The sequence below is a fragment of the Chinchilla lanigera genome, unplaced genomic scaffold (genome assembly GCF_000276665.1).
Source record: "Chinchilla lanigera isolate Chin_1 unplaced genomic scaffold, ChiLan1.0 scaffold00053, whole genome shotgun sequence".
Lineage (NCBI taxonomy): Eukaryota > Metazoa > Chordata > Mammalia > Rodentia > Chinchillidae > Chinchilla > Chinchilla lanigera.
The window spans coordinates 10,372,816-10,386,418 of record NW_004955454.1 but is presented as its reverse complement, the minus strand read 5'-3'; the positions used below and the strand labels follow the sequence as shown (position 1 = coordinate 10,386,418).

Here is a 13,603-nt window from a genome sequence, read left to right as displayed (position 1 = left end):
ACTGGAATGTCATACTATCACAAGTTACTATGGTGTGTATTTAAGTTCAGAGGGAGCAAATGTAATCAGTTCAGCATACACACTGATTTCCTGTTATAGGCAAACATTGTGGTATCATCATCATTGTATTATTATCATATTTGTTTACCAAAGTAAGGGTCCATTTAGGCTTTGTGAATACTTTGGCATGGAGCAAGGTCATTTTAACCTTCAGATCTGTGACAGGTCAGCCACAGGACAATTTTGGCTTCCATTTTGTGATCTCTTGAACTATAGATATACAGGGTTCTATAAAGTTTGATGTAGGCCTGACTTTACACTGAAGAAATATAATTCGGTAAATCTTTCCTGAATAATTGTGCTGTGCAACATGCACTAGAGTGCAGTTGGTAGATGAGTAAAATAATCTCAAGCTTCCTACAGTTTAGTGCAGAGACTGACAAGAGTCTCACTCCAGTCCAAGGCAGCATGTAATTGGTTCAAAGAAAACAAATGAAAGAAAATGAAATTGTTTGCAGGAGGGAGAAGAGGGAAGAAGATATCACAGTGATGTATGTGCACCCATGTTCATAGCAGCACAATTTGTAACTGCTAAAATGTGGAAGTAACCCAAATGTCCATCCACTGAGGATTGGATAAGAAAATTGTGGTACTTTTATATAATGGAATATTACTCAGCTGTAAAGAAAGATAAACTCGAGACTTTTATAGGCTAATGGTCACAACTAGAGACCATACTCATAAGCGAAATAAATCAAACATACATGTGCAAGCACCGCATTGTTTCTCTAGTGTAAAGCCTGAAAGAGTTAATTTAATCTAGGAGATATGATAAGACATTGAGAATTGATAGGAAAGCACTCATAGGTAAAGGATAACTGGGATATGGGAAAAGAGAAGGGAAAGAAGGAGAAAGTTTGTATATATGTATATGCAGGATAGTTAACACAGGTGTTCTACTGTCCTGTATTTCCTTGCTGAAAGAAACTGTCAGTAAGGCATTGGTTGATTAGCTTTGTATGTCTATATGTGTTTTCATGAGAAACTACATTGAAGATATCAATATGTAATACAATAAGCATTGTTAATTCCCTACCACTCTGTTTGTAACTCTAATGTCTGTACTGATCCTATGCTATTTTGTAAAATGTTGTCGGTCCGTTAGTATTTTCCTCCTTTTATTTCTAAAATTAAAAAAAAAAAAGATGAACAGGAATGTTCTGGAAGGGGTATGATTAGCGGGGCTGGGCATTCTAGAAGTCAGGAAAATGTCCATGGATGATAGAAGCTTTGGAAAAACAGTTTCAGAGGTGACTGGCTTCGAAGGACATAGACAGGGGAAAGAAGGAAGAGCCCTGTGAGTGAAGAAAGGAGCAGGACTCGGTCTTCTAAACAGCTAACTGAAACTGGAGTGTCGAACTCTAGTGAGAATACTGTCTAACTACAATTACAAATATATTTTTCGTGAATCCTAGGAAATAGCTTGGAGAGATACAATTGTGGGAAAATTAAAACATTTTTAAGGGCTTCCTTGTTATTCATTTGGCAATACCGCTAGTTCTTGTGAATGTGTTTAATAAGGAGGTCAAAGCTCTCTGACCTACTTTTACATTGCTTTGGGCATACACCAGAATTCCAGGATGAAGTACATATCCCTGGGAAGCAGGGTTCTACACTCCAAGACTCTCACCTGTATCCGCTCCACTTCTAGAAAAGTGGCTGTTTGGAATGCTCTTTCCCACTGGGCGAGGTCACTCTCCAACTCCACCGAGAAGTAGAGGTCCTCCCCAGATTCGGACTGTACGGTGAAGCAATGTTTCCGCCGGTCCAGCAGGTCACTGTCCTGATGAAAACCTGGAGTTACACAGGCTGGCATACATCAATTCATAATGCTACCGTGGCCATACCTCACATCGGCGTTGACAAGGCAAGGTGAAGCTGCCACTGTCAAAAGTGTCACCCTCTACACGGTAGCACTAGGACTCCATTACAAATGGTTACAGCAACCAAAACTCAGCCACTGAAGCCCACAGCTAACACATCACTTCCCCGTGTTATATGTAGCTTGTGCGTAAAATAGACATTAAGGTCTCTGACTTCAATTCTAATTAGCAATGTAGCTACCAAAATACAATACACTAACTTGGTTTATAATTATAGGAAGGGATAACACACCATCTTCTCTCTTCTGTACAGAGCAGTCGAGACATTGATACTATATAGTGCTTATGATTATGTTTGCAAATTTTCAAGAGCTATGTAGGTGTGCAAGGTTCTTACTACATTTGTTTCCAAAACTTATTAAACATCATGAAGCCATGGTGTTAGGGTTTGGATCCCAAAGTCCATCACAGGCTCTGCGGTGAAGGGTTGGTCCCCAGTGCAGCCGTGTTTAGAGGTGGAGTACTGTGGAGACGACTGGGTCATGAAAGCTTTGAGCCCATGAGTGGATCAATACATTTATGAACTCACAGGTTAATGGATTTCAGAGAAGGGACTTTATTAGAAAAGTAAGCTCATTTTCTTTTCCACCACCATGAATGAATCCACCACTATTGCCACCTGCTTCGTCCATAACATTCTGACTCACAGAGCATGGAATGAAAATGTTTGAAATGCTGAGACTTTATTCCTTTAAGGTGCTTTTCCTCTACCATGCTGTCATAACAATGGAAAACTACTAGACAAGGGAAATGAAGAGGAAAATGGGTCTAGTGATATCCACAGCAATGATATTGCATTTTTCTTAAAATTTTTTTTCTTACTTGTGTACTTGCATTTCATTGAGTCAAAAAACTTTTACACTGGCAATTTCTGGGTCTTACTAATAATTTTCAAGTAAAGCATCCACCAGTTTTAATGATTCTTATTCCAATGTGTTTTCCATTTGCAAGAGATGTTAAAATATGAACAAGTATAGCTAAGAAATTATTAAATAGAATAACTCAATGTACTTTGTCATAGATAACCTTTCAGATGTATATGCATCATACTGAAAATTTTGAAAATGTTGCTCATTGGTATCCCTAATCTTTTCCATTGATGGAGGTATGTATATAAACATATCATCATTAACCACTGAAAATTATGTTAGATGGAATGCTCTGTTGTGCATATTTTGGGGGGATGAGTTAAAATTGATAACTCTTTTCTTTGTTCCGACTTGGATTCTTGAAATTTGTGGAAAAGAGCTACTCAAAGGCATTTACTTCCAGTGCTATGTAATTTACCTCTGACACTTGCAACCAGTACATTCTCAGAAAGTGAGAAGAACAATGCAATCCCTTTGTGTTAATGATTTTAATGTTTTGTTTATAGGGAAAAAATTAAAAAGTCATGTTTTATGAATATGGCTCAAAGATGAACAAGTGGTGAGGCAAGCTTTAGTAATTTGGACCATATTTCTAGGGAAGGTGTCAATAACAGGAAAATATGACACTAACAAATACAGTAGTAGAAATTATGATAAGTGATCTTTCAAAAAGTAAGAATGAGATTGTAGATCACTATAGACTGGGAAGCCAGGACAGTATTCTTTAGTAAGTAAATTATGAGCAGTCATTAAAATATGAGTAGGAGATTAATGATAAAATTGGACAGCATAAGCGTTCTTTCCAGAGAGAAGGGTTGGGAGTGTCAGAGTCCTGAGGCCAGTGTCAGTGAGGGTGCATTCCAGAAATTCAAAGAAAAAGGCGATCAACATTGAAAGCCAAAGCCGGCAAAGGGCGTGAGATCATTGAACAACTTATGAATTTTGACCATGAACATAAGTCTAATGACAAGCTATTTTATCAAAATTGTAGTATATCCTCTATCTATACTGCAGACATTTTGAGATCTACATTGACTTTTAAAATTAATAACATTGGTAGAGGATTTAGCTCAGCGGCAAAGCGCCTGCCTGGCAAGCACAAGGTCGTGAGTTCGGTTCCCGGTACCGGAGAAAAAGCCAAAAAAAAAAAAACAAAAAAAAACATTGGTAGAAAAACACTGCAGAGTTTTCAGAAACTTTGTCAATTTTATGATTCACACACTGGCTTAACTTTCCTTGTAATAAAAATGTTAATCAATGTCATTACCAGGTAGACAATTTTCACTCTGTTTTCATTCTTATAAATTCCGTGTTGTGATAGAATTGTACAATGAGCTTCATGTACAATTTTTCTATCCTCTTGGCCAAATTTAACTTCATTACTCTTTTCAAACTTGATGCAGCATCTTCTATTTCATTACCTAAGTGCTGAAGCTCTTCCAAAGGGCCCTGTAATGAACTCTACAAATGCAATTTCAACATCTCTGAAGAATTGTTGTCGTTTGCTATCCTTATTTAGAAAGCATTTCTCATATACTGATTCACCTTACGAACTCCCAGAGACATCTGAGCAATAAGGCCTCCTTCTAGTGAGGGAGATAAGGAAATCAAAATAATAAAAAAGGTATGCGAGTTAAAATGATTAAGAAGTAGAGTACGGAACAATAAATACTTTCTGAGGCAGTAGGAAGAGGGATACTATATGCTAGGAAGAGAGTGTAGCATCCTCAAGGACTGCAAGGCAAATGTGACAGCAATCAGTTAGAAGCCCTCAATCCTACCTAGAAACTCACAGCATGGACGGAAAAGGCACTGGAGGTTGTCGGGAAAGAAGAAGGCAGAACTGACCTCCTGAGAGTGAGGAGCAGGTATGTGGGAGGAGAACCTGCAAGGAGGCAGGAAGTTTCACATCTTTGTTTTTGATGGTTAGTGAAAAGCAGCTGTAGCCCAAACACTGTAAAAGCTTGCTTTAAAAGTGGTCATCTGTAGTATAGGACCCTGAATTCTCCTCACTGGAGTTTCCACTTTACCTTTCTGTACCCTTTCAAAGGATTGAGTTCTTTTTACTTTTCTTTGAGAAGAAGCAGTTACTATCAGTGTACACAAAAATAAGAAAATACATTGCTAACAGAACAGTTAGATATTAGCATATATACAAATAGAGACTCATGTTTGCTAGAAGCATTGATGGCATAATGAATACTCATGAATGCTTATCTACATATATATCTCTTCTTGCGTCAAGTGGCCATGTGCTACAGGAAGTGATAGTCCGTATTTAAATTGCAGCTCTCCCATTTACTCAGGGGTAATCTGGAAAAATTATCTACCTTACCTATAGCTTTCTTTCCTTTTTTTTTGGTAGTGGGAATTGAACTGAGGACCTCGCACTTGCCAGGCAGGAGCCTGTACCACTGAGCTATATCCCTGCCCTCTATAGCTTGCTTGACTCAGCTGTAAAGTGGAAAAAATTAATTGGCCTGATAGTGGTGATTTAGAAAGACATTACAGAAAATTATGGCCTGGATTTGAAGCACAGTCATTCTCAACTAATGTCAGATATTTGTGATACCCAGGCTGATATCAATAAAGTGAATACATATCGCCTTTAATTTCTCCTTTGATCTGCCCTCCGTACACATATTCCCTTCTTCTAGCACAGTGTAACTTTTTCCCAGTGGCCTCTAGAATACCTTTGGCTTATTGAAGTACTAAGTATAATGGCAGGATATAATACAGCTAAACGATCTTGAGAGACATCTTGGTAGATTTGTCTCAACTGACTTCTCCCTCAGAAGCCTACTTTGTTTGGTTAGATCTATTGGGAGCTTCCTGAACTCTTTCTTTAGACTCCCACGCAGAATTTCTCAGCTGTACAAAGCAATGTTACAGTACAGTCACATGTTACCAGTATTTTTTGATAATGCAGACTTTCCTAGAATATTCAAAATTCCGTGGGTATAAGTGTATTTTTATTGAAAATAAATAAGCAACTACCTTGCCCAGATTACCAGACGTAAGAATGGAAAATTATTCAAACCATTAAAGAGAATAAGAAAATAATTACTAGATCAAACATTAGAGATAATACACTAATGTGAAAATGTTCACTTTTGCTTTGGCTATTCCTTTTTCATCTCCATACTCAAGTTTACAGATTTCATTTACGTGGAGCTGAACAAACAACAGGCATTATTAGATTCATAAGGAGACCTGGAAGAGTGTGGACCAGGCTACTTGCCATGTTGTCCAGCCCTGGGTCACCAATTGCCGTGATAGGGATGGCAGAAGCCACACAGACGTGCAGACTCTCTACCTGCAGCGACTCTCTGAGTTTTGCAGTTCTCTCTGTTTTTTGTCTTTAAAGTTCTAAACAAAAAAGAAAATGTGTGGTTGGTGATATTTCTGAGCTCTGCAATTCTTTAAAATATGTTGCTTATTTATTTTATTTTTAGTCATGGTTTCCTTTTTAAGCTATTAATTAACTGACGCTCACAACTACTAAGGTTGTTCATCTCATACATTGGTTCACAGTGGGTTAGGAAATCACTCAATCATTAGGTGTTGAATTAAATCAAACCAAAACTGTGAGTCTATTTTTTAATGGAAAGAAAGAATAGGTCTAAGCAGGATTCTTCAGCAAGAAATAATGATTTTTATTCTTTTGCGGCTATTCTAATCATTAAAACTGAGGAGAAAACTCATACTAGCAAAGCCGGATCTTGTGAACAGACATAGAATGAGACTTTCAGAAGTGAAGAGTGTGTAAACCAGCTGATCTGCTCTAGGTCAGTTCCTATAAAGAAAATGGTAGTTTTAATAACTTATTAGGATACTATTTTTGGTTCTTATTTATTGTTCCAGTTAATAGTATTTTCCACTTGGAGAACACCGTTTGTCATGACGTTCTCCCATGATCTAGTCTGTATGTGAGAAAGTTAAAGTTTAGAAAATTCACAATCAGTATCTTAAATGAACTAAGCCAGGCTTAGCACTGCTTGATCTCCCTCTTATGTGGAATGTAGACACACTGATCTCACAGAAGTCTCTAGTAGAATGGTTGCTTCAGGGAGTAGAGGGGATGACAGCTACAGAAGGGCTGATCACTGAGTTCAAAGTGAGCCGAAAGAAGTTCTGATGTACTGTCGCACAGTAATGCAACTGCATAAAAACTGTTACATACTATATATTTAAACAAACTTAAAAGAGGAGCTGGGGATTTAGCTCAGTGGTACAGCACCTGCCTGGCAAGCATGAGGTCAGGAGTTCAATTCCTGGTACCGAGAAAAAAAGAAAAAGAAAAGATTGTGGCTATTTTCACTAAAGAAATGGTAAATGTTTGAGAAGACAAGTATGTTAACCTTATTTGAACATTACACAATACATACAAACTTCAAAACATCACATTAGCCATGATATGTGCAATTTTCATGCTTTTATATATTCATTAAAATAACAGATTGAATGACAAAATAAATATATAAAAAATAAAAATAGGGTTGAAGAAATTGATATACTGAACATGTAAAGATTCCAAAACATAAATAAAATATGCTTGTGAAATATATAACCACTCTCCATGGATTTTTCTCATGATCAGAATGAAAAGTCACATTGTATGATTAGAATTAATTCCCCTAGTTTTCTATGACTCCAAAAAGTGGGGTTGTAAATGGCACAGCTCTTCTTTCATGCCACTGAGATTTACCAGGTTCAGAGGCAGATACTGTACAATGAACGAATATTTTGGAGAAAAACTAAGGTTACTTTTCCTGGACTCTCAGGAGCAAGAAATGTGTACTCCATAATGCACCCTCTCTCATCATAGCATGCCTGTTGCTTTATGATATTCATAGTGATTCCTTTGTTAAACCTCTTATCTTCACATTAGGGCTTACGCTGTACTGTAAGAAAAAGATCACTAGCTCAAGAGGGAAGATGCTTTACATTCATACGGGAAATAGTTCTTTATGTGAGAATATTTAAGAAAGTGGATGGATTATAATTATCAAAGAAACTTCTTATGGTAACTGTGTTTGATCTGCATTCTTGATTTCTTATTTAATATACTTGAATCAGCTTCATTATTATTTTGATTGATATCCAAATTTTCCCCAGAACATTGTTTTTAGGGAAAAAATAAAGAAAAAAATTCTGTCAGTTAATGTAAATTAGAACAAGTAAAACAGAACAATAGACATACAAAATAATAATACTGATTTTCTACAGCTTTATTACACAGGATAACTTTCAAAATTACCTAATGAGATGAATAATTTTAATGAATGGTTAGAACACTTATCTTTGGGATTTTAATTCTGATATTCTACTCCAGAAAATAATTTTTTTTTTTTTCTGGTTCCAGGAATCGAACTCACAACCTCGCACTTGCCGTGCAGGGGCTGTGCCGCTGAGCTAAATTCCCAGCCCCTTCAGAAAATAATTACGTCATACTAAAAAGTCATCATATGTATGTTTAGGAATCCTATAAACAGAGAGCACATGGCTTACAAGAGAATTGGTGTAGGGGATAGTACTTGTTATAAATGAGGACATCCAAGGTCACAGAATAGTAAGAACTGTGACTAGTCATCTGGTCCCAAATTCAAGCAGTGATCCAAACAAGCACACATTTAATTATCCCCAAAGATTAAAATTCCCATCCTTGCTCACTAATACTTGTTACGCAGAGCTCATCCTTCAGCATTCCAGTGTTCCCTTTATAAACAGTATCACTCAGCACAGCCCCTAATATGTGTCTTACTCTTTTCTTCAGATGTGATTAAAATAGAGGGTCAGAACTTATTGAAAAGTACTCTTTTATTACCTTGAGGAGAATTATCCAGTAACCTTTCTGGTTCCTCCTTATAAAACCAGACTGAACATATCATTTTACCTTTCCTAATTGGTGCTATGTTTAGCTATTTAATTATCTTCATATCTCACCACTGCAACATACCCAACTTGTTCTGAATTTCTCAAGTATTCAAAGCTTTCAAGTAGCAGATTGGACTCATGTGAGCCTGATCCAACATCAGATGTAAAGGGAATAGTGTGTCACCCAAAACTGCCCCGTGGTTTCTATATCCTAGCACACTGTGTTAAAGCTCTGCCTAGGGAGGTATAAAAACTGCTGATTGTTAGGGGAAATGATATCTGGCTGCACAACCTCATATAAAATGGATTTAATTAGTCCTACACATTTGTCAGATGAAGGGGAAATTTGGGGGCCAAACTGTTCAGTTAGCACTCATTAATATGGATGATATCATCTTTGGCTTGGCTTCATAGCTCTTCAAAACAACGTCTCTTGGCGAACAAGTACAATTTCAATTCCAGCCCCAAAAGATAACTGTCCTTCTCCCTAACTGTTACTCCTTTTCAGCAAATGCAAAGAACTGGAGAAACATTTTTCAAGATTGTATATGCACATTACTGTTTGAGACAGTATAGTATTCTGGGCCTATGGCAATACGTTTGCTAAGTATACAGTGGGCATTCAATAAAAAATAACTGCACACCTCAAGAATGTCAAGAACTGTTCTGGTATGAGAAAATACCACGGAGCCAAACAAGTGATAGCTTTGTCTTCTGGATCTTTCATTGGTGTGGGACAGGACGAGCTACAAGAGCAACAACACCATGTTTAAATATAATAAATATGTCAGACATCCAGTTAGATGCACTGTGGAGCGCTAGGCTCAACGGGCATTGTTATTTATATAGGAAGATAAGAGGTGACATTTGAGAGCACTCTTAGAATAAAAAGGTAAACGATCTAGGATATTTGGAGAGGAAGGCAACAAATTAAAAGAACCAGAAGCTGGCAAGTGGAGATATAATACAGGGAACAGGGTGAATTATTACTCAAGGTGAGGAAGACAAGAGCAGTAAGAGGAGGGCCCAGGTTTGGTGCGTTGCAGATCCTAAACTAAGTAAAAGTGGAATTTAGTAAGAGGCAAGTGTTCAAATAGGAGTTCAGGTGAGAAATGATGAAAATGCAGAAGAGGCCTGAGCAAGACAGTGCCACAGCGGTGGTTTGAGATAATTTTGCTGCTATATCAACTAAGGGACATTTTCAAAAGAGATTTGAGGGGTGACTCCCAGGTATTGGACGTGATCAGTCCATTAGCTGAGGCAGATATCTGAGAATTCATGTCAAATTTAAGATGTTTATTAGACACAGAGGCAGGCGGAAGGCAATAAATGCGTCTGTTTGGAATACAAGGGAAGCGCTGGTGAACTCCAAATCACTAGCATAGAAATGGCATTGAATGCAATGCAACTGGAAGTTGGGAACACCTAAGGAGCAAGTTTGCAGAACAAACTACTAGCTCTCTCAGTGAATTTTGGTCGTCTTCTTTCCTTTCTCTAGAAAATAGTATAATCATCAGAACTTATTTCAAAAGTAATTTACAATCTAAAGTCAGTGTTAATGTCAGTTTGAAACATTTCAGTTTAGCTAAAATCAGGGCATCTGTGATGTGCGTGTACTTGCAATAATGTAAGAACGCCTGGTTTGAAAGTACATACACATGGCAAGCATATGTGTGCACATTAATAAAGCACATTGTAATTTAGGTGTTGTTGAAGACTAGAATTTTTGAGAATAACTAAACATGGTTTAAGTCAGAGTCACAATTTATATTTGGAATAAAATACATCTTTCTCTCCTTTTGTATATAAATCTTTTTCATTCCTGACACTGAAAAAGTCACATGCGTTACAGGGACCCTTGTACTAGTTTATGCTGCAAAATAAGTACAATACAAGCATATAATCTTTCTAACTGATATTATGTAAATACAAAGCATATGGTATTCTTCTGTCCTTGGAAGTTTTATTTCTCTACTCGAATTTCAAAAACTCTCAAAGTCTGTAATTGGTATATTATGTAACATTTAGTGTGATAGTTTTTAAATTATCAGATAAAGTAATATGTATTTTCTATGTTAATTTATCTTTTCTTCAGGTGAATATGACTTCTGCTTATTTGAAAGCATTTTTCTAGAATCAGAAACATAAAGCAGAAGTCATATGTAATGAAGTTTATGCATTTAATTTTATTTAAACCACATTGCATGAGATAGCCCTCCTGTGAGAAAATGCCTGTCTTCAGGCCCACTCTGATGGCAAATGTCTTGGTTACTTTTCTCTTATTGCTGAGACAAAATACCCAACACCCAAAATTATGGAAGGAAAGGTGTATTTAGCTCACAGTTCATGGAGGTTTCAGTCCATACTTGGCTGGCTCCAAGGCAGAGTGGCACATGGCAGAGGGCAACAGTTCATGGTGGTGGAAGACAGCAAAGCAACAAGAGCACAAGGAAGAAGTGGCAGAGAGAGAGCAAGCCTCTTTCCCTCCCTTGTATTGTAAGCAGGCTACCCCCACCCAGGGAGTGGGTAGCACTCACATAATCTCCATGCCCTCCTCCTGCACAGGCTCAGGATGAATACAAAGTAAGCACTCTGGCTCCCTGCTGAGTCACATAGTTAACCTTCTAAACTTCTGAACCTGACATAATGAGCAGCATCCCAGAAGAGTAAGGGCGTGTCCTTTTCACCCCAAGATGCAGAACTGCTGAGTCACTTAGCCAAACCTCTAGACTCCTCAAGTTGACACAATATATCAACCATAACAACATGTATCCACAGATAGAAAGCCAGTTCATATGAAGGGCTTTGACTGGTCAAGTGAATCTATCTGTGGGGCTCAGAGCTGTGAGCATATGCCTGGCTCAAGGCTCACCTTGTCTCATTTGAATGTGTGGTCATGTCACCAAGGTTCCAGAATGCTGCATTTCAGGACCATGGATCGAACTGGCCCTCACAACCCCGGTAAGGGCACAGTGACAGCTTCTCCACTCAGATGGCAATCTGAACATGACATCTCCTAAGCACAACATATCACTTTCAGTGTGAGAAACCGCATGGGTTACGTTTAATGACTTGTTGCTTTTCACATAATTGAATGCTGTTTGGGTTGGACAGTGACCGCATCATCAGCCTTATGCTCCTAAGTCAAGATGCTGAAGTGCAGAGCACTTTGTTCAGATAAAGATGCCTTATGCGATTGGCAACTTCTAAGTGAAAATACAAAGAGAAGAGAACACTGCTTGAATTAATTATCTTTAAATTGTTATGGTATGAAAGTGTTTAGAATGAAATTCGCTGTCACATTCAGTGACCTTTTGGGAGAAGCTATCCGCACATCAAGACTGGCCTTGTGCTCTGGACAGCATGTAGGTTCAGCAGACAGACCATTAAACTGAAGGAACTGCAAATTATGAGATGATTACTGTTTTCAAAGGACTTGGACATCTGAGATGAATACATGCTTCTCAAAGAAAGAAATACAAATGGCAAATAAATGCATGGAAACTGTTCAGCGTCAGTGGTCATTTGAGAAACACAAATTAAAACAACACTGAAGTTCCATCTCACCCCCAGAAAGAATGGATATCATCAAGAAATTGACCAATAACAAATGTTGGTGGGGCTGTGGGGAAAAAGGAACGCTTTTCCACTTGGTGGGAGTGTAGACTGGTGAAACCACTGTGAAGATCAGTCTGGAGGTCCTTCAGTAAACTGGAATTAGAGGTTCCTTTCAACACAGCTATTCCCCTCCTGGGTATCTTCCCAGAAGAACTGAAAGCATCATATCACAGCAATATATGTGCGCCCATGTTTATAACAGCGCAATTTGTAATAGCTAATCCTTGGAAACAACTCAAATGCCTATCAGTTGTGGAATGGATAAAAAGATATGGTATTTTTACATAATGGAATATTACTCCACTATAAAGAAAGATAAAGTTGAGGATTTTATAGGTCAATGGATGCATCTGGAGACCATACTCATTAGTGAAATAAATCAGACTCACATGTATAAACATTATATTGTCTCCCTAGTGTAACAACCTGAAAGAGTAAATAAAATCTAAAAGAGACAATAGATATTATGAAAGGGAAAGAAACTGCTCAAAAGGAAAGAATGACTGGAAAGAAGGGAAAAATATTAAATATATATATATATATATATATATATATATACACACACACAGACACCCATACACACACACAGCTAAGATAATTGTACTTCTAATTTCCATTGCTTTATTGAAAGGAACAGTTAATGTTTAATTGTTTGATCAATCCTGCATGCCTCTTTTGTTTTTCTGAGTAACCAGTTTGAAGATAACAATATATAATACAACAACTATTGTTAATTTCCTATCACCTTTTCTGAAATTCTGTATTGCTTATATTGTTCTCATGTAGTTTTATTTATGTCTGTGTGTTTGTTAATATGTCTTGGTTCTTTTATCTTTAAAATAAATTTTTAAAAAAGACTTACAGACCAAGAGAGTGGAGAAAGAGCAGCACCCTGAGAGGGCCATCTCTGCCACTGTCTCCACGCAACAGGAGGCCCCAGGGACCTCTGCAAATTGCTCCTCTGTTTGAGCAGATGAAACTGCATGTGGCTTCATTATGAGATGTTGCTCTGAGAAACATTTCTGTTTCTACAGTGGGATTGTGTGTGTGGGTGGGTGTGTTTGTGTGTGTGTGGGGGGGTGTGTTTGTGTGCATGGGTGTGTTTGTTTGTGTGTGTGGGTGTGCACACGCATGTGTGAGATGGAACATCTGACAATTAGAAAAGCAAAGTTTGCAACAGACAAAGCCAGTCAAATGCCAGCCCACTACCAATGACATGACGCCATTCTCTTAATTTCAAGTATTTTCTCTGAAAACTATTCTCAGGTCTTTCAAATACTCATTGTGCTAATGGAA

General features: G+C 37.7%; 1 protein-coding gene across 3 annotated transcripts in view; it reads right to left on the bottom strand.

The window, feature by feature from the left end:
- Sntg1 (syntrophin, gamma 1) overlaps positions 1-13,603 on the bottom strand; it is a 741,266-nt gene that overhangs the window by 53,456 nt on the left and 674,207 nt on the right. For all 3 annotated transcript variants that reach the window (XM_005396048.2, XM_005396049.2, XM_005396050.2), the window contains one exon: positions 1,691-1,843. In XM_005396048.2, the coding sequence (XP_005396105.1) occupies positions 1,691-1,843 (153 nt within the window). The remainder of the gene's footprint in view (positions 1-1,690; positions 1,844-13,603) is intronic.